Source organism: Prionailurus viverrinus, chromosome A1, assembly GCF_022837055.1.
Source record: "Prionailurus viverrinus isolate Anna chromosome A1, UM_Priviv_1.0, whole genome shotgun sequence".
NCBI lineage: Eukaryota > Metazoa > Chordata > Mammalia > Carnivora > Felidae > Prionailurus > Prionailurus viverrinus.
Window position 1 is genome coordinate 196,395,432 of NC_062561.1, and position 22,229 is coordinate 196,417,660.

The 22,229-nt window shown below is 37.3% G+C and overlaps 1 protein-coding gene across 4 annotated transcripts in view; it reads right to left on the reverse strand.

Moving 5' to 3' along the window:
* G3BP1 (G3BP stress granule assembly factor 1) overlaps positions 1-22,229 on the reverse strand; it is a 36,584-nt gene that overhangs the window by 12,469 nt on the left and 1,886 nt on the right. For 3 of the 4 annotated variants that reach the window (XM_047848985.1, XM_047848993.1, XM_047849010.1), the window contains exons 2-7: positions 12,679-12,791; positions 7,518-7,599; positions 6,881-7,054; positions 5,036-5,126; positions 3,549-3,642; positions 1,225-1,426 (exon numbers count right to left, since the gene is read on the reverse strand). In XM_047848985.1, coding sequence (XP_047704941.1) covers positions 1,225-1,426; positions 3,549-3,642; positions 5,036-5,126; positions 6,881-7,054; positions 7,518-7,599; positions 12,679-12,773 — 738 coding nt within the window. In that variant the 5' untranslated portion in view covers positions 12,774-12,791. Of the gene's footprint in view, positions 1-1,224; positions 1,427-3,548; positions 3,643-5,035; positions 5,127-6,880; positions 7,055-7,517; positions 7,600-12,678; positions 12,792-20,402; positions 20,516-22,229 lie in introns of all 4 variants that reach the window. The other variant, XM_047849001.1, reaches the window with a different exon arrangement.

The window sequence follows — 22,229 nt, forward strand, 5'->3', positions numbered from 1 at the left end:
CCCTTTCAAAATAATATAAAAGCTATTAGTCCTTAATTTCTTGTACATAATATATGCGTCACATTTTCATACTAGGTAGGATGTTGTTTGTTAAGTATCTTGAGATTCCTTTTCTTCCCCGACTTACAAATTTAGTTTTAAAATCCCCTAGGACTAGTCATCAAGTATCAGCAAAGTAAGAAAAGGTTTAAGGTCTAAGAAGCTACTTTCACTCAATTTCAGGTTTGTGAATCAAAGAAAATTCTCTCTCCTTCAAAACAAGCTTCCTTCTAGGATTCTCCCAATTAATGGTACAAACATCAACCCTGTTACATCAACTTTAGAATTCTCTTGAACACCTTTTCAATCCGTATCAAACTTCCCAATTCTTACTATTTACGGCTTAACTACCTTCACTGCCACAACCTTAATCCCAGGTGTCAAGATTTCTCTCCAGGGCTACAATAGCAGTCACCTAACTAGTCATTCCTTCTCAATCCAGCCAACCTACTTTTCTCCCTGCAAGCTCAAGTCATTTCCTACTCACCTAATCACTGCCCTCTAGAGAGAGACCAAGAACCCTACCTGTTTTACCAATATCTCCCACACCCAAAACAATGACCAGCAGAGATGCTTGAACTATTAAATAAATGATGTAAGAAAGAACCTTAAGAATCCTGACCCCATAAATACAGCACAAAACACATTCCTTCACAGAACACCAAATGTAAATGTTCTGTGATCCCAGTTAACATCACCCTGAAATGCCTCAGGAGTAACAGAAAAGCTTTGAACTTTGAAATCAAGTATTCTAATTAGAAAAGTGGCTGTAGTTTGGCAATTTGTTTCTACTTCTACTGTAAAGTTATCCTCAATTAGAGTCAGAAAAAAGCAGGAAAAAGTCTGTTGTGCCATGATATATTTTTAAAAGGTACATTATCACTTGTTTTTAACAAGCATTATTTTGAAACAAAATATTTAAAAAATGTGAGGTTGTTGATATGGTGATAAAAGAGCACCTGAAATTTCTGGTCTAAAAGTATTCAAGTTTCCTTGGGTGGGGAGGAGAATTACTTTCAGAAAACAGTATGCGTCTTAATTCCTATCTGAGGTATGGCTCATTAGGTAGTAAGTTTCCCTGAACAAATGAAAACATACCCATAAAGTCCACCAAACAGTACTATAAAGGAAGAGAGGTTTTTAAAAATCACCTAGAAACAGGAAGAAGGAAGACATACTACATACCCTCAGGTCTTCCTGTACTGTCTGTGCTATGTCTGCAGGTGCTGGGGAAGAACTCTTCTGGGCATCCTCAGGAGCAGTTTCTTCCAACACTGGCTCAGACTTTTCCTCTTGGATTTCAGAAACAGGTTCTTGTTCCGGTTCTGGTTCAGGATCAGGCTCTGGTTCAGCAACAGGTTCCTCTAAATGTTCTTCCAAATCATTGCTTTGGAAAATTTGAGAAACATCATTCTGCCTCCACTGATTTAGCAAGAAACTCCCAAGTATTTATTAACTATAGAGACCTGAACCAAAAAATAGCTCCCTGTCTCCAAAAAAAGATCTGAGTATTAAAACAAGACAACTCCTTAGAAAAGGATTCAATGAGCAAATCAGATTTGCTAAATTCTCCTAAGCAAATACATCAAAAACAGATCAAAATGAACCAAATCGTGGTTTGTTACAATCCTGAAACTATCACAATTCACTTAGCTAACCACACATACAAAAAGACTAACAGCTTGTGGGGAAGGGGAAAAGAGTTGTTCAAAGGTTACAGTTTTACTTTTGCAAGATGAAAAGTTCTAGAGACCTGTTGTACAAATATTTGCATATAGTTAACATTACTACTCTGGGGCGGCGCCTGGGTGGCTCAGTCAATTAAGCGTCCCACTCTTGATTTCAGCTCAGGTCATGATCTCGTGGCTTTGAGCCCGGCATGGGGCTCCGTGCTCACAGAGTGGACCCTGCTTGGGATTCATTCATTCATTCTCTCTCTCTCTCTCTCTCTCTCTCTCTCTCTCTCTCTCTCTCTCTCTCTCTATCCCTACCTGGCTTGCACTGTCAAAATAAACAAACTTTAAAAAGGAAAAAACAAATATTACTACACAGTGCACTTAAAAATGGTTAACAAGGGGCGCCTGGGTGGCGCAGTCGGTTAAGCGTCCGACTTCAGCCAGGTCACGATCTCGCGGTCCGGGAGTTCGAGCCCCGCGTCGGGCTCTGGGCTGATGATGGCTCAGAGCCTGGAGCCTGTTTCTGATTCTGTGTCTCCCTCTCTCTCTGCCCCTCCCCCGTTCATGCTCTGTCTCTCTCTGTCCCAAAAATAAAAATAAAAAAAAAACGTTGGAAAAAAAAATTAAAAAAAAAAATGGTTAACAAGGTAAAATTTGTATTACGCGGTTTTTAACATCAAAAAAAACCTCTCAGAACTTAAAAAAAAAAAAATCACACCAGTAATTCTCGGGAAAGAAGTTATGATTCAGAAGACTTCTTCTTAAACCTTCCAGAAAAATCACAAGGAATGTTTGTTAATGCTGCAAATGATTTCCCCCTGAAATTCTAATCTGGCAGGTTTGTGGTGGGACAACAGATCTTTTTCAACTTGCAACCCAGGTGAGTAATGTGGTTAGTTTGTCACCACACCTGGAGAAACACGAAAACATCCTTTAAGCACTAAGTACTAAGAGTTTCATATCAGATGACAAGTAAATATTTCTATTCCTATCATATTTCTGTTCCGTTGCAGATTTTAAAAAGTTTAAGATATAGTCACATATTTAGTGTCTGAGTTAATGAAATTATTTAATTCATGTCTGAATTTCTATCAATTTATGCTTGATCTCTAAATAAGTCCTTGAATATATTTATTCCCCACAAAGCACTTAATGCAATGCCTTGATGTGTTAAACACTTGATAAGAAATCCCCCAAATCAGGGGCACCTGTCTGTCTCAGTTGGTAAAGCATGAGACTCCTGACAGAGGTTGTGAGTTCCAGCCCCATGATGGGTATGGAAATTTACTTAAAAATAAAATCTTTGAGGGGCACCTGGGTGGCTCAGTTAGTTAAACGTCCAACTTGACTTCAACTCAGGTCATGATCTCAGGGTTCCTGGGTTCAAGCCCCACATTGGGCTCTGTGCAGACAGCATGGAACCTGCTTGGGATTCTCTCCCTCTCTCTCTGCACCCTGACCCCTGAGCTTATGCTCTCTCTCTCCCTCTCAAAAAAAAAAAAAAAAAAAAAAAAAAAGAATTTAAAAAAAATTAAATAAAATCTTGGAGGAAACAAATAATCCCAAAATCTATTTTTCACTTATGGCCAAGAAAAAAATGAAACCAAAAAGCAACTGATGGATACTATTTAAGTAAGTTCTCATTGTGCAATAGGAATTAAAACAAGTTATAACATTTTTGTTAGCTCAGAGATACCAAAAGCAAAACCTTTCTTTTAGGAAATTAGTTATTTTCAGAGATAATTCTGAGAATATACGACTGCTCTCCAACAAAGGGAAAGACTAGACAACCCAAATTCTCATGCAGGTCTGGACAGATAAAGTTTTTCTTACCTGACAGTCTGATCATAGAAAGTTCCAGATTCATCAGGTACTACCTCAGGTGTCTGCTGTCTTTCTTCAGGTTCCTCTACCTCTTCCTCAGATTCTAAATGAGTAAAGAAACAAAGTAATTTGTGCTTAATTCTCAAATACAACTGACCCTTAAACAAGACAGGTTTCAACTGTGTGGGTCCACTTATATGTAGATTTTTCTCATTAAATACAGTACAGTACTGTAAATGAATTTTCTCTTCCTTATGATTTTAATAACATTTCCTTTTCTCTAGCTTACTTTAAGAATACAGCACATAATACATTTAACATACAAAATACATGTTAATCAACTTATGTTATCAGTAGTTTCCAGTCAACAGTAGGCTATTAGTAGTTATAGAGAGTCTAAAGTTCTATGCAGATTTTTGACTGGGGGGGGGTTAGCACCCCAACACTCATATTGTTCAAAGGTCAACATTATATTCATTTTTACAGTGTTCATCACCATCAAAAAAGTAGTGAGTGGGGGGATGAGTTAAATAGGTGATGGGGATTAAGGGGTACACTTGTACTGAGCACCTAACGTTATACGGAAGTGTGGAATCACTACAGTGTACACATGAAATTAATATTACACTGCATGTTAACTGGAATTTAAACAAAAAGTTTAAGAGAAAAAATGAAATAAAAACATATATATAGAAAGTAAATAAAACACAGAAGTTTGGTAAAATCATGGGAAAAGTGTAAGGACAGAATTAAGGCTAATGTAGTGGCTGGGTTAAGAATAAGAACATGGAATCTGAGGTCATTTTGAGGCCCATAATCCAATGCAGGCTCTCCCACGTAACTAGCTATATACAACATCAGGCAAATTACTGCTCTGTGTCTCAGTGGCCTCATCTATAAAATGAGAACAGTACTTAAAGTACTTATCTATAAGGCAGTTGTATTATACAGTAAATATACAGTACTTAAATTTTTATTTCAGCCATATAAGAAGTACTGATATACTAATTATTATTAGTGTTTAGAGACCATTCTTCAGGTGTCTCTCATGTTTCTTCTGCACATCTTACAACTAAGGCAATGGCTACCTTTTGCTCCAGACTATCCTTTAGAAATATTTATACAGCAGCCTCAGAAAAGCATCTCCCTCCAGAGCAAAGGGTAGGCACTTACTCCCTATTGTAAAAGATTTTGATCCTTGAACTTAAGGTTCTACTCTTGCAATGCACCCTGCTACAATGCAGGTGTCGTGCAGTTCATGAGATCTACCATTGTTGCAGTGAGTAATTACCTACTACTGACTTTGGAGTTTTAGGTCTTCCGTGAAGCAGGCTGACCTGTTAGATTCGAGTAGGTTAAAAACTCAGACATTCCCGTCTTGACAATTAGAAGTTGTTAATAAAGAATACAGAGTATAATAAACACACTCAAGAAACCCATACTCTCTTCAGGTCAACCTGATGCCATCAAAAAAAAAATTTAGACAAGTAACTTACCCTCCTGAGGCTCAGTGACAAAGCCACCAAAGACCTCATCTTGGTATCTGAAGATATCATTGTGAACGTAGAACTTATTTGCAACAGAGCCCTGCAATGCCAACAAAAACTTTTCATTTATTCAGATCTTCACCAAAAGCCAAATCACCCTACACCAATGGTTCTCTACTAAGAGCAATATTGCACCACCCAGACACATCTGGCAATGTCTGAAGATACTTCAGTTTTCACATGGGAGAGTGCAACTGAAAGCTATTGCTTGAGTAGAGGGCAGGAATGCTGCTGAACATCCTACAATGCACAGAATGGCCAGCCACAACAAAGAATTATCTGGTCCAAAATGTTACTAACACCAAGAATGAAAAACCCTGCTCTGCATTATAGCCATTAAAAACTACACTCAAATATATTGCTCCCTTAAAATACCACCAGATGGACAGCCAAATACTGGTAAAGTACATAACATGTCACCACCTCAAATTTGAACAGTAACTACTTTTACCAACTGCAGCACGTACTTAAAATTCCTTAAATCTGTATCCAAGAATATTGATATAAACACTCAACAGTGCTACAGCTGAAAAGGTCTGCCTAGAAGACCACACCAGAGTATAAATCCAACTATGTCATTAACTATTCAAGCTCCAACACTGTCTCTTCATCTACATTTAAAAAAAAAGGGGGGGGGGGATATCACATCTCCTATCTACACAGGAGCTTTGGATATTAAATGAGACAGTTCATATAACAATGCATTATATAAGGTAACGTTAGATTCTTCCTTTTTAATAGGAAAAGGAAATTTAAGCAAACTTAAAATAATTCTTAATCATATCCCATGACTCTGTATAGTTAGAAATTCATCAAGTTTTATACTACAGATAATCTAAGCCATCCTCTAAAACTCATGACTAAAATGAAACACGTTAATTTCTCAAAAAGACAACTGAGTTATTATTCAAACAGTAAGATGACAGGGGTTTTAGATTCATTATTTCTGAACAGAAAATTATCTTTTATTCATTCATTCATTCATTCATTTTCATTCATTTATTTATGGGGGACAGAGAGAGAGAAAGAGAGAATATTCCAAGCAGCCTCCACGCTGAACGTGGAAGCCCAACACAGGGCTCAAACCCATGAACCATGAGATCATGACCTAAGCCAAAATCAAGAGTCGGAACTTAACCAACTGAGCTACCCAGGCTCCCTGAACAGAAAACTATCTTAAGGGTAATGCTAAAGAAAACATCTAATCAGCAGGTCCCTATTGAGCCACTTCCACATGCGTATGCAGATAGGCTTCCTGACTTTGTTCAGTGTGCACCAGTCAGGAAGACAGTACAAGTGCAAACTCTTCAACATAAACCTGTGGCTCCTTTCATGATAAGCAGGAAAAGAAACAGGGCTCCCTGAAGAAACAGCAGATTCTAGAACTGGGGCTGGGGCTAGGACTAGGGCTGGAGCAAGGAGAATATCAAATGAACCTGAAACATCTTGTGCCACAAAAGTTATAAAGTGCTCCCCCTGCCAAAAACAAACAAATAGATAATGGTACTGTAGTTAAGAAAGAGTATTCCTTATGCTTAGGAAAAATGCTCACTGAAGTATCTGAGGATGACTAGGCATGATGTCTCCAACCTACTTATAAATGGTTTTGAATTAAAATGACAGGTAAATAGAAAAAGCATTACTAATGTACAGGCAAGTGTTGGCAATGGCTCTAGGTAAGGAGTATGTATGAGGTATTGTACTATTATTACAACTTTTCTGTAAGCTTGAAATTTCAAAATAAATACTTTCTAAAAAGATTTGTACAACCTTTCATGGTTTGTTTCTTCATACCTCAGGAGCAAGGACAAATGTCTGCATGAATCTCCTCAAAGCCTGGTTGTTATTGGAGAGCAACCCCATCACCTGGACCACCACCCCATCATTCAGAGTGGCATGAGCATCAACATGGCGAATCTTAGTGTGGCAATTGGTAAAGTTTTGTGACATGACTTTCCTATGGATTTCCTAAAGAATCAAGGGAAGAGTTAATGACTTAAAATTTACAATCTCCAACAAAAACAAGTTTTTAATACAACACAAGTAGAGATAATCTGCACATTTAAATTACAAACTACACAGACCCTAATTTGCCTTAGAACAGGATATCCCCAGTGACCGCCTTGAGCTTTTTAAAACTGTCCTGAATTGACATACCTAAAAAAGGTTTACAGTAAATGAGAATGATCCCTGTGCTAAAACCAATTACCTCCTAACAGAAAATTTTCAGAACAAATTATTCAAAATAAGGAAATCTGACACCCTAAGCTTTTCAATGGCTTTACCAAATAGGTACTGAACACCAAAACTGCTAAAAAGAAATTGAAAAACTTCGTCTTTAAATATCAGCAAATCTGTTACGTATGTACCTGCCTCAATATGGGTTATTTTCTAGCTGTGTAACAGCCTACACAAAGCTTGGGATGCTTACTTTCTGTCCATAAACCGCATCTGCTGGCTTTCCATTTGAATCCAATCCCCCGTGGACATAAGAAGAGTTCTTTCCATAAAATCTGTAAAACAGAGAGATAATTTACTTGTCAGGTGCAAGCATCCTAAGCCTTGATATTTATTTTTCATGTTTGGTATCTATTTGCCTCACTGGCAGAATCTTGGAAACAAGGTGTTTTTCTTTTTCATTTTTGTATACAATCATAGATCTACTCCCTACATGTCACTCAACATTTGCTGAATAGAAATAGATTTGGTCAATGAGGCAGAACACTTTACAAGTCATAAGCTCCAGATTTCAGAGTAGGATGATTGTGTTGGGAAAGATCTTGTAGTTCATGTCAGGAAGGCTACTTAGAAGAAAACAAGTTCCTGTTTTCACTCAAGAAGAAAACAGGCAGCTTTAATACAGATGAGGACATCTACACTATCCCGTAAGCTTACAAAGTCTAAACCTTTTATATCTGAGAATGCATGTGAGGGGATTCCATTAAAAAATCAGTAATTTAACAACAAAAACAAAACCAGTAACTCCTGCAGGTGAGGTTTAAGAGTAATTTTTAACAATTCTTGCTGATGCATTAAGAGCTTCAGACTTTAATTCCCCATAGCTTGAATTCATCTATATCCTCAATTGCTTTGTTTTTTCATTGTAACACTGGATCAAGGGGAAAAAAAAAATACTGGATCAGGAAAGCCAGATGCAGACACAAAGATACCCCAAAAAGTGCCCCAACCCAGAAATAACTGCTATTAGAATTTCTTGATAACTGGGGCGCCTGGGTGGCTCAGTCAGTTGAGCATCGTACTCTTGATTTCGGCTCAGATCATGATCTCACGGTTCATGGGTTTGAGCCCCACATCTGCACGGATAGTCTAGGGCTTCCTTGGGATTTCTCTCTCTCTCTGCCCTTCCCCTGCTCACTCACATCTTCTTTCTCAAAATAAATAAACTTAAAAAAAAAAAAAAAAGAATTTCAGGGCGCCTGGGTGGCTCAGTCAGTTAAGCATCTGACTCTTGATCTCTGCTCAGGTCAGATCTCACAATTCTTGCGTTTGAGCCCCCATCGGGCTCTGCACTGATGGTACCAAGCCTGCTTGGGATTCTGTCTGTCTTTCTCTGCCCCTCCCCTGCTTGTGCTTTCTCTCTCAAAATTAATAAATATTAAAAAAATTTTTTTCAAATTAAAAAGAATTTCTTGCTACCTATACTACCTACAGATATGCAATTTGTCACAAATGAACCCATACATATCATTCTACATCCTGTTCTGTCCCTCTCTGGCCCCTCAAATAGGACAGTTTTGGGCCCACAGGTACCCTAAGTCTACCCTGCAAATTTTAAAGTTATTAAAAGGCTACACATCTGCCAGTGCATCAGTTCAATGCTGGCTAATCCACTTTTCATTACAGGTAAACATCAGAGATATCAGAGTTTGGTTCCAGATCAGTGCAATAAAGAGAATATTGCAATAAATGGAGTCAAATAGGCTTTTTGGTTTTCCAGTGCATATAAAAATTATGTTTACACTACACCTTTGTCTATTAAACGTGCAACAGTATTTCTACTACAATGTAAGCAATGCAAGCAATGTACATACCTTAATTAAAAAACACTTTGTTGCTTAAAAAAAAAAAAAAAAATGCTAACCATCATCTGCACTTTCAGGGAGTCCTAATCTGTCTATTGGTGGAGGGTCTTGCCTTGATGGATGGCTGCTGACCAGGGTGGTGGTTGCAGAAAACTGGGGTGGCTGTGCCAATTTCTTCAAGTTAAGACAACAATGAAGTTTCTTCCACCAATTAACTTTTCCTTTCACTAAGGATTTTCTGTAGTGTGTGATACTGTTTGACAGCATTTTACCCACAGTGGAACTACTTTCGAAATTGGAGTCAATCCTCTCAAATCCTGAGAGCCACTGCTTCATCAACTCAAGTCTATGTAATATTCTTTTTTGTTGTTACTCCCAACAATCTTCACAGCATCTTCAGCAGTAGATTCCATCTTAAAAAAAAAAAACACTTCTGGGGCGCCTGGGTGGCTCAGTCAGTTAAGCGTCCGACTTCAGCTCAGGTCATGATCTCACAGCTGGTGAGTTCAAGCCCCACATCGGGCTCTGTGCGGACAGCTCGGAACCTGGAGCCTGCTTCGGGTTCTGTGTCTCCTCCTCTCTCTGCCCACCCCCCCCCCCCCCCCATGCTCATGCTCTATCTCTCAATAATGAATAAACATAAAATAATTTTTTTAATTAAAACATTTTAAAAAACACTATCTTTGCTCATCTTTAAGAAGCAACTCCTTATCTGTTAACATTTTATCATGAGACTGGAGCAACTCAGTCACATCTTCAGCCTCCACTTCTAATTCTAGTTCTCTTTATATTTCCACCACACCTGCAGTGACTTCCTCCTCTGAAGTCCTGAACCCCTCAAAGTCATCCACGAGGACTGGGATCTTCTTCTCAACTCCTGTTCATCTTGATATTTTGACATCTTCCCATGAATCACGTCCAATATAAAGTTGTTTCATCTACACTGAAAATCTATTATTGTCAGTGTAGCCACCTTCACCACCTACCTTATCTAGATTTTCTGGATGGCTTGCTGCAGCTTCTACATCAGCACTTGCTGCTTCACCTTGTACTTTGATGTTACGAAAACAGCTTCTTTCCTGAAACCTCATCAACTAACTTGTACTAGCTTCAAACTCTTCTTCTGTGGTTTCCTCACCTCTCTCAGCTTTCATAGAATTGAAGAGTTAGGTCCTTACTCTGATCAGGCTTTGGATTAAAGGAATGTTGTGGCTTATTTGACCTTCCATCCCACTACTCAAAGTTCCTCATATCCACAATAAGGCTGTTCTGCTTTCTTATCATGCATGTGTTCACTGGAGTAGCACTTTTCATTTCAAAAACGTTTCCTTTTTACTCACAATTTAGCTAATAGGCCAAGAGGCCTAGCTTTTGGCCTATCTCAGCTTTCAACATTCCCTACCAAGCTACTTATGGCTTTTGATGTGAAGGGACAGACAAGTGACTCTTCCTTCCACTTAATACCTAATTAAAGCCATTGTAGGGTTAAGTTAACTGGCCTAATTTGAATACCACTAAGTCTCAGAGAATAGAAGGCCCAAAAACAGGGAGAGAGATGGGGAACGAGTCAGTGTAAGAGTCAGAAGACATACAGCATTTATTGAACATTAAGTTCATGGTCTTACATGCGTAGGCATATGCCATAAAACAATTATAATAGTACCAACAAAGGTCACTGATCACAGATTACCATTAAAAAATATAATAATGAAAAAGTTTGAAATATTGTGAGAATTAGCAAAATGTTGACAAAGACACAAAATGAGCAAATACTGGAAAAATGGCACCAATAAACTTGCTAGACTGAAGATTGCCACAAACTTATAACTGCCAAAAAACACAGTATTTGCAAAGCACCATAAAGTGAAACACAATAAAATGAGATACGCTTGTATGTATGTTGTACTTCAAGATAAAATGTGAAAAAAAAAAGGTCTTGAGTCAATAAATGTATCGACAAGGACTATATTAATTTCACTTAGTTCTCCTAAGTTTTATGTATTAATTTGAGAGAGTGAGAGCAAGCAAGAGCAGGGGAGAGGCAGACAGGGAGAGCAAAAAATCCCAAACAGGCTCCCCGCTGACACTGATGAACTGTGAGATCATGACCTGAGCTGAAATCAAGAGTAGGATGCTTAACTGACTGAGCCACCCAGGCACCCCTTGCTCCTTTTCAAAGTCCAAAGTTACCTAATCTCTGAGGACATAGAAACAAATTTTGACATAAAACACAAAAAGAAAAAAGGGAAAAAAAACATGTGAAAACCTGTTCAATCACTTAAGTCATGTCAACACCAGATTTGTTTTTAATTTTCTATTTATTTTTGAGAGAGAGAAACAGAGAGAGAGAGAGAGAGAGAGAGAGAGAGAGAGAATGAGAGGGGGAGGGGCAGAGAGAGGAGATACACAATCTGTGAAGCAGGCTCCAGGCTCTGAGTTGTCAGCACAGGGCCTGACGCTGGCCTGGAACTCATGAACCACAAGATCATGACCTGAGCCAAAGGTGCTTAACCGAATGAGCCACCCAGGCACCCCAACACCAGCAAATTTTTAACAGCTTACATCCTTACCTGCAAAATAAAGTTAACTACCTAATAATGTCTTACTAAAAGGTTTTAGTAAAGATCAATAGGAAACAGGTGAGAGCAGAAAATTGTAAATTCTCAAAAATATATATATTTTCCATTTTCACAACAAGGACTCAAATTTATAAATTTTCTTTTTCACCCAATAAGGACGTAATATCCAATATGCAAGCTGGTCAAAGTAACGAGGGAAATAGTCTGGTCCAGCAAACACACATTTTGGCATCTCTAAGAAATTATTCTAACAAGTCTATAAATCAACCTGTATATTTATAGCTTTGTATAATGCTGGACTGTTTGTAAGAAGAAATAATGGAAGCAACCAACAAATTCACCACCGGGGATTAAAAGATGCTATATATCTCTATAAAATAAAAAATACGTGAATACTAAAATTAATATGATACATGTACTACCCTTATGAGATGACCCCCCAAATTATCAAGTGAAAAAACTAAAAGACAGTATGTTAAAAATGTTTGCATATACAAAGAAAAATTGTAAACATGGTTTTACTAGAGCTTTTTGTGTTTATTTCATAAACTGTTAATTTACAAGCCTATACCACATTTCCAAGTTACCCTAATTTTTAAAAGCACATGGACACAAAAATGTTACTGTAGGAATAGTCTTCAATACATTCTTACAAAATATTCATGATTCACCAAAAAACACCACAAAAAACAGAAACAAAAGCATAAATACCATATTTTTACATTTTCAGCCATGATTTTTCTGATAATGTGTAAGTTTAGGTGACTTAGTCTAATTTCTTTATACTTGTATATTCTACTTAAAAATTTAATTTTAATAGCCATCATTTATTGGCTCTTATGTACAAAGCACATATATGCAACAAGTCTACAAAGTGCATGACAAGAGACTCTGAAGGATAAGTAGCTACATACTAAAAAACATTAGATCATGCATGGTTTAAAAAAAAAAAAAAAAAAAAAAGTTTTACCTGTGTAGCATGTCTGGGGCCTGGTTCAGCAGCGTGTAATACTGCCTCACAAATTCCCGCCCGACCAGCAGGGGACTAGGCTTCTCCATAACCATTGCTTTGGTCAATTCAACCTGGAAAAAAATGGTGAAGATGTTCAACTTTAAAGATCAAGTACACAGGGGAAAAATGGCAGGGGAAAAAACTGAATTATTTAGCTAAAACCAACTCAAAGACAAGACACTTTAGCAATTCTTGGTTTTAAAAAATAAGCATAAGAATAAAACCCCCACAGACCAGGTTAGATTTTTATTCAAGTTTATTGTAATCTGATGAATTCATTATTATTCTCAAAAATTAATTTCTTTAAAATGATTATAAGAACTTCAAAGGTACATATTTCCAGCAGGTACCTTATCATAATTTCTCTGAATTTTTTTTAATGTTTATTTTTGATGTTTTGAGAGAGAGACAAAGTGCAAGTGGGGTAGAGGCAGAGAGAGGGAGACACAGAACCTGAAGCAGGCTCCAGGCTCTGAGTTGTCAGAGCCTGACGAATTAATGTTTATTTCTGAGAGAGAGACAGACAGAGTGTGAGCAGAGGAGGGGCAGTGAGACAGGGAGACCTAGAACTCAAACTGGGCTCCAGGCTCCGCGTGGTAAGCACAGAGCCTGACGCAGGGCTCGAACTCACGAACTGTGAGATCATGACCTGAGCCAAAGTCGGACCCTTAACCGACTGAGCCACCCAGGCACCCCTCTCTAAATTTCTAAACCCAATTAAGAGTGTTCCACTTCTAAGATTACAAGCACATTCTTATTTGTTGCAATACTAGATTCAAGGGTGATAAATATAGCTCTGACATACAGGAGGCACATGTGATCACATTTTTAGTTAGTATCAGGGAAAACTTCTAATATCTTTAAGAGAAACCATAAAAAGCTAAAAATGCTATGCTTAGTTCATTTCTTGATGAAACCGAATATAATCTGAAAAAGGGTGAGCTAACAAAATGTTTTTTTTACTCAAAAAAATTATCTACCACCTCAAAGTCCTCACAATGACAAAGTATCTTTTGAGTATTAAGAAAGGCAGCAAACACTAAGTCCTCAATTATTGTTATTATCAAAATAAAACTTTTTGGGAAAAATATCTGGTAGGAGATAATCCAACTTTTCATTTGAGGAATAAAATCATCCTCAAATTAAACATACAGGCAAACACATGTACAGATCAATTACAGTAAAAAAGGCAAGACATTTTATTTCAGTTTTCTCAAAGGACAGGAAAACAATTTGATTGGTTAATTCCTGAACAATTTGTGGACATATGTTTATCTTCATCTAGTGCATCTGCCATTATCCTTTTATCTTAAAAAGTTTATTTTGAGAGAGAGCGCAAGCGCGCGCGAGAGCGAGCATGCGCACATGGGCACACGAGCAGGGAAGGGGCAGAGAGAGAATCCCAAGCAGGTTCCAAAGCTGTCTACACAGAGCTGGGCATGGGGCTCGAACTCGCAGAATGTGAGATCATGAACTGAGCCGAAACCTAGAGCCAGACACTCAACTCAGTCACACAGGCACCCCTGCGTTATTCTTGAATATCTGTCCAATTTACTACCTATTTCACTGAAACCTAAGAAATTAGTTCAAGGCCAGTCCACATTTTCCCCAGATTACAGGCACTAGATCAATACAGAATACCTTCCTAGTCATACTGGAGAGTAGTTTACCTGTAGGCATGGTTACTAGAGTATCAGTAAAAAGAATTTGGATCCTAGGTCTTAAACAAATATACTTAGACTAAACCAGAATGAGAAATTGCTATATTTTTCCCTGGATCATAGTCAAACAAAAAAAAAAGAAAAAAAAAAAGAAGAAGATAATTTCAGATGTTCTTACTGATCCTAAATTCTTCAGAACTTCAAAGTTACAGTTGGACGTGAGATCACGTCATATAACTTGTGTTTTTCAAGTTTTAAGATTTCCCATTACTATGGTACTATTACTATGATCTGATGTAAACCAGATCAACTACACTTAAAAAAAATTTTTTTTTTTTAATGTTTTTATTTCTTTTTGAGACAGAGACAGAGAGGAGAGAGACAGAGTCAGAGAGAGGGAGACACAGAATCCAAAGCAGGCTCCAGGCTCTGAGCTGTCAGCATAGAGCCCAACGCGGGGGCTTGAACTCTTGAGCTGTGAGACCATGACCTGAGCTGAAGTCAGATGCTTATCTGACTGAGCCACCCAAGCACCCTTCCACCTGAATTTTTAATGGAAGGGCTTACTCTAGGCAAAGTCAAAAGAGCAAAATATCTTATGATCTGCGTAAGAATGCATATGGAACTCTCATACAAATCACTAAAATAAAGAATAACCCAAGAGAAAAACAGGCAAAGGAAATGGAAGAGCCAATTCTCAGGAAAGTAAATGGGCAAGAAATGATAAACTAAGTAACCAATAAAACGCAAACTAAAACCTATCACTTCTCACAGAAGATCCCCTGAAATATTAAAATATCAGTCAATGTTCAACACTGTCAAGAAGTTGGGAAAAGAGAACCGGCAAAGCTGAAGAAATGCCAACTGCTGCCACCACAGTGGAGAAGTTATCTAATAAAATCAACAATGCTCCAATGAATCCAGCAATCTTTTCTAGACACATACACAAGAGAAACACCCACAGGCACAAGAGATAAAGCGAGAAATTAACTGCCACCCTATTTCTGAAACATAACACAAATAACCTATGCTATCTGTCAAACAGGAAATGGATTAGGGTGCAGTTTATACAGATCATTCAAACACTGTATCTAAGATAATCACATGGGGCACTGACAAAGATTGAAAAGCAGTACTATTTATAATTATGCCAGGTTAACTGGAGTGAATTAGGGCTGTCCCTAGGAAACCAAGACATAAAGTCATCCTATTTATAGTGGTCAAAGTCAGCATGAAATAGATCTCAAAAACAATGTTAAAATGAAAAGTCAGTTGCTGAGTATGTACTGTATAATAGCTTTTAAACTTTTAAAAGTGTTTTTAGTATACACAAAACATTAGATATTGTTCATAGTACTTTTCTACTTATGAAAAGCTTTATTAACATTATGCTGTCATATACAGTACACAATAAATACTTTAGTCCTAACTTTGAAGTATTTGTTACTTCCATTGGATCAGATTTTCTTCTTTTAATATTTAAGGCCTAAAAATTAGCCTGATACATGGAGTATCCCAGCAGAAATTCCATTTGGACAAGAAAACCATTCAAATTATTCTGCTTATATGTAAAAATCTTACTATATGTCATCAACTGTGATACTTAGTTTATGTAAACAGATGCTTTTACTTGGTAGAATTAATTTTAAAAATACACCCATAGGAGCATAACTGATTATCTAATTTATGCTTTAAACTATAGTTTGACTGCAAATGAGGTACTTTGGAATAACTTCATCACCTATGATAACTCTTACTCCAATCTACCCTTTTGGTTTCCTTCATCTGTTTTTGTTTTTATCATGATTTGTATTCTGCAGCCATTTCCAGTTTTTTTCTTCCAAGATTTAATTTAAATTCAAGTTAGTTAACATATAGTGTAGTATTAGTTTCAGAAGTGTATTTTCATGATTCATCACTTACATAACACCCAGTACTCATCCCAACAAGTGCCCTCCTTAATGCCCATCACCCATTTAGACCATCCCCCACCCACCTCCCTCCATCAATCCTCAGTTTGTTCTCTATAGTTAAAAAGTCTCTTATGGTTTGCTTCCCTCTGCTTTCATCTTATTTTTCCTTCCCCTATGTTCATCTGTTTTGTTTCTTAAATTTCACATTTGAACGAAATCATACGATATTTGTCTTTGACTGACTTATTTCACTCAGAATAAGGGAAAGAGCCAGGGTACGTGGGTGGCTCAGCTGGTTAAGCTCCTTGTGGGGCCTGCACTGAGCGTGGAGACTGCTTAGCGTTCTCTCCCTCCCTCTCCCTCTGCCCTTCCCTTACTTGCGTGGGCACACACACGCTCTCTCAAAAAATATATACAATAAACTTTTTCAAAATAAAAAAATAAAAATAAAAAAAATTATGGAAAGAGCCCAAATGTCCATCGACTAATGAATGGATAAGGATGTGGTGTGTGCATACACATACACACACACGCAAAATGGAACATTATCAGCCATCAAAAGGAATGAAATCTTGCCATTTGCAAGGACATGGAAAGAATAGAGCATTGGTATATTTATTTTTAAAGTAGTCTATAAGTAAAAACAGACAAATAGATCCATAGAACAAAATAGCTAAGAAATATACCCACATATAAAGGGGCAACTGGGATTTTTAACATAAATGCAGATAATTCGGTAGATAATTCGGTAGAAAAAGGATACTCTGTTCAACAAATGGTGGAAGAATTGCATATCCATACATTGGAAAAAATGAACCTCACTTCACGCACCACATTAAGTTTACTCGAAATGGTTTTATGTAAAATCTAGAACTATAAAATCTGCATGACCTTGGGTTGAGCAAAGATTCTAGTTACACTGAAAACATAATCTATATGAACACTGATACTGTAGATTCTGTAAAACTTTCTGCCCTGCAAGACACTTTTAAGAGAATGAAAACACGAGCTAGACTGGGGGATAAATATTTCAAAGCATATATGATAGGAAAACTTGTTATCTATAAGAACTCTCATAACCGAATAACAATCCCATAAAATATGAGCAAAAGATATGAAAAAACACTCCACCAAAGAAATTATTTGAATGCCAAATGAGCCCATGAAAAATGCTAAACATCCTTAGTAATCAAAGAAATGCAAATTAAAACCACAGTAAGGTACCACTACACCTGTCAGAACGACCAAAATAAATGCTGACCGAGGTTGGCCAGGATATACAGAAACTCTCAGGATATACTCAAAATTCTGCTGGTGGGAGCGTCAAGTGGTGCAACCACTTAAGAAAAGTTAGTCAGTTTCTTAGAAAGCTTTATTTGTAACACCCTAAAGCTGAAAACCAACCAAACATCCATCAACAGGTGAATGGATAACATTCGGTGTATTTACAGAATATAACTTTTTTCACAAGCACATATTGTATGATACAGCTTACATAAAAATTCTAGAAAACATAGGGGGCACCTGGGGGGGCTCAGTTGGTAAAGCTTCCATCTCTTTGATTTCAGCTCAGGTCATGATCCACAGTTCATGGTATGGAGCTCCATGCCTGCTTGGGATTCTCTCTCCCCCTCTCCTGCCCCTCCACCCCCAAGCTCTCTCTAAATAAGGAAAGAAAGAGAGAAAAAGAGAGAAAAAGAGAGAGAGAGAGAGAGAGAGAGAGAGAGAGAGAGAAAAGAAATAAAGAAAAAACAAGGAGTCCTACTTAAAAAAGTGATGCAAATTGTTAACTGTCAATTCTAAGTACTAGGACGTTTAAGTCGTCTTTTTGCCCTATCTTAATAATTTATCAAAAACACTAAGAAAAAAAACACCAAGGGTTTGTGTGCACTAATATGAATATATATTAAATTATCATAAATTTTGTAGCAAGGTTATGCTATGTATTCAAACATTTGAAATTAAGGCAGTAAGAGAAACCAAAATGTTTTCCCAAAACCAGAGAAACTTTAATACAAAAGCCACTGTCTGTACTCATAGCAAGAGCAGTATCACCATCACGGGATCTACTGTTCAATCTGTTTTCTAAACTCTACACGTTTACCACCTGCACCTCCCTTTAATTCTTCCTGATAGTTCCTTGGAGAAATGGTTGACTTTAGGGCTGGGAAAGGCGAAATACAAGGTGAGCCTGAACTACCCGGTAAATAAAGAAAATGTTTTAAGGGGTGGCTCAGTCAGTTAAGCATCTGACTTTGGCTCAGGTGATGATCTCTCGGTTCGTGAGTTAGAGCCCCTCTCAGGGCTGTGCTGACAGCTCAGAGCCTGGAGCCTGCTTCAGATTCTGTGTCTCCCTCTCTCTGCCCCTCCCCTGCTTGAGCTCTGTCTCTCCCTCTCTCAAAAATGATTAAAAATTTTTTTTAAAAAAATGAAAGTGTTTAAAAAAAAAACCTCAGGGCAATGTTAAAAGGACACAAGAGCCAAAACTGCACCAATTTGAGCAGTAAGTAAAAAAGCAAAAATAACTTAGATAACATTGGATTACAAACCAAAGAATAAAATATCCATTAACAAAAATAAATGCCTAAATAAAAAATTTAATGAGTAAGAAAATAAAGTCAATAAAAAAATAAAGGGGAAGGAGACAAAGCTGCCTTACAGAAGAATTTCAAACAGAGGGAACAAAGGAAATAAAGAATCACCATTACACTAAGATAATAGCCACAAGCAAGATCCAGTAATAAATGCTATAAGGAACCTTTAAAGAAACATATTAACATATGCTAAGAAACATAGAAACAAATTAACATATGCTTAAGAAACCTTTAAGAAACAGAGCTAACATATATTAGCATAACTTTGAAGTGTCTCCCCCCCCCCCCCAAATATTTAGTAATTACAATAATAGCTTTAATACATAGCTAATTTATGTCCACAAATTCTGATTCTCCTCTTCCTTGGGGACTGGTTTTTAACAAAGAAAACAAGGGGAAAAATCCTAACCTGGTAGACACCACTTAATCGACCAAGGTTAAATTCAACCAGTACATTATGTACCCCTTGATGTGATAAGAAGGCTAAGTCACCTCTGTATTCTTCCCCCAAATCCATAACCTCAGTCTACCTATAACACCAAGTGTACCCAAATTTAGATCAAGTGTCAAGGTCATAAAAGACAAAGAAAGAAAAGAAACTGTGACAGATCAGAGAGAGACTCAAGAGACTGCAATGTGTTATCTTAGATTGGATCCTGGAACAGATAAAGGACGTTAGTGGAAAAACTAAGGAAATCTAAGGGCAATCATTTCGTTAATAGTATTTTATTCAACATCAATTTCTAGCTATCTCAAATTCAAGTTTTCTCAAAAGAAAAAAACTTCAAAAGGAACTGAAAAAAACTAACAATTTACTAGCTTTTCTTGGTTTTTTAACATCCATCCATTCCCCACTCCAAAGTTAAAAGCTAATCGGCTGGACTTATAATTGGGCAACAGTGTATGTTCTTTCTCAGTGAGGTGAAAAAACACTTTATGGTTAATACTACTGCCTCATCTATGAAATTCCTGAAAACATGAATTTCCCATCCTTTAGATTGCACAAATCACAGAGCAGGCTCAGAGAGTCCATGAACACAGGGTATACTTGAGTCACAGCCTAAAAAAGCCTGGAAAGGTTTTGGACTCCAGATTCTGAATCTTACAAACTTTCTTGAATAAGGAAATAGCTACAGTCTACAGTTCACTGCTAGACGTATAAGCTTTACAAAACAGACAACTTTTTGGGTTTCAGAGCCTCAATTCCCTTTGTAAGCAAAAACATAAGACTACTAAGACACGTAAAAGCACTTTTAGAATATATAAAGGGCTATACAAATACACAATGATGCTGTTAAGTAGCCATTTAACATCCCCAGAGTTGCAGTGTGCCCCATCTAGGAAGCCACTTTCTCTGAGCCATCTCTAGCATTTACTTTTTTAAATACCTGAAACACAACAAGCCGAGCAGCTGAACAATAGTACAACATGACAAACTGCCAGAGGATGAAAGGGGAAATCAATTCATCTAAACACACTAAGGCCACAATCTGTGAGAAAAATGTTTTAATTACTTTGTTTTATAAAGGCCACTCTTCATGTGCAGATTATTCCTGGCTCTTCACCATTATCACCTGGCTTGCAATTCAGCTTTCCCCACCCAGGCCAAACAGGGTGTCCAAGGATACTTAAAAAAAAATAAACAGGTGATTTTTAAGATTTGAAAAACATAATAAACCTAGTTAACCACCAGTGTGATCAGCAACTACAAGTGAGATTACAGTTGCTGAATCTAAATTTAACTCCATGGCTGGAAGGGCAGTGTTGCAACTAAAGGTTTTTCCTACTAGCTATGAACTGACTAGCCAGGGGAGGGGGGGAAAGCAGTTTTTAAACCTACTTACTCTGACAATTCTCTTTGCAAAAGAACACACAATGCATGTGTGAATTCTGAAATATCATTAAAAAAAAAAAAATCTAATTACAAAAGGTTGAACGATCAAGGAGGTAATTAAACTGGCAAAAAGAAAAAATTGGTTTTGGTCACAAATTCAGGCTTTATATTAAATTTCATCTTTTAACATTGCCCCAACCATCCTAAGAACCACATACAATTCATAAACCTATAAAAATTTAAGTTTAAGGCATGAACCTATAAAAATTTAAAACTAACCTCTACCCTTTGCTTTCTATGCAAAGTACTAAAAGAACAAAATAATAACGTAAATTACAAGGAAAGAAAAAAGAAAAAACGACCGCAAGTAGGTCAGCAACAAACATTACCAAATCTTCTGATGCACCCTTAGCAGACTGTCAGCTGAGAACAGCCAACTGAATGTGAGTTAAAGAACAAAGAAGTGCCTACTTTTCTATCAGTTAGAAGCACAAGAGCTTAGACACACAGGATTTAATAACAAAAGTAACGTGACTTGGCTGGGAAGAAGGGAGGCTCACCAGCCTTGTATTATCACAATTTGCTCCGTTTGTTCCTAATAAACGCACGCACAAGAGATCAACCAGGCTACCAATCTGTAAAATACCTCGGTTTTCATATTCCTGACCAACTGATAACCATTCGCCTGAGGCAAAGAACAGGTTAAGAAATACTTGAAAGAGAAACAAAAGTTTCTCTCAATGCATAAGGATATTTCATTCTGATACATTCTACTCCCAGCAGTGATAACCATCAGCTGGATTTAAAAAACTAACAGTTTCTATGTCATGTTTTAACATTTGAAACCTAATGCTAACTCAACAGGCAACCCCAACTAAATAAAGGTAACTAAAATGGCTACATGAGAAGGCCAGTTCTAAGTAAAACAATGTTACATTCTAAAGCAATCTGTTATTTATGGCAACATCAACAAAAAACTTGGCCATACAGTATTTTGATTTATCTATTGCTACTTTCTGTTAACAAACATGGAAAGTACTGGGAAATGGAAACACTTACAAATATTGATTCTTTGTAGTTTTTTAATTTCCTAACAAGGATGTAAATTATGTATTCCCTCCTACTACAAAAAAATTCTTTAAAGACCAATCCTAAAAGCTCTGAAGGAAGGCTGAAAGCCATCCCAAGCAAAATTAATTCACAAGAGCTAGTCCCAAAACTTTTATTGTAGTTTTTTTCTCTCAAGTAGAGATATTTGTGATGTCAAGTAATGATCTGAACCTACAACTATATTTTTTAAGTTTAGTTAGAGAGAAAGTGAGGACGAGCAGGGGAGGGGCAGAGAGGGAGAGAGAGAATCCCAAGCAGGCTCTGCACCGTCAGCGCAGAGAGGCCGAGGGGGAACTCCAACTCACCAACAGATCGTGACCTGAGCCCAAGTCCAGTCGGGCACTTAACCAACAGCCATCCAGGCGCCCCTGGACCTACAACTATTTTATTAAGCCAA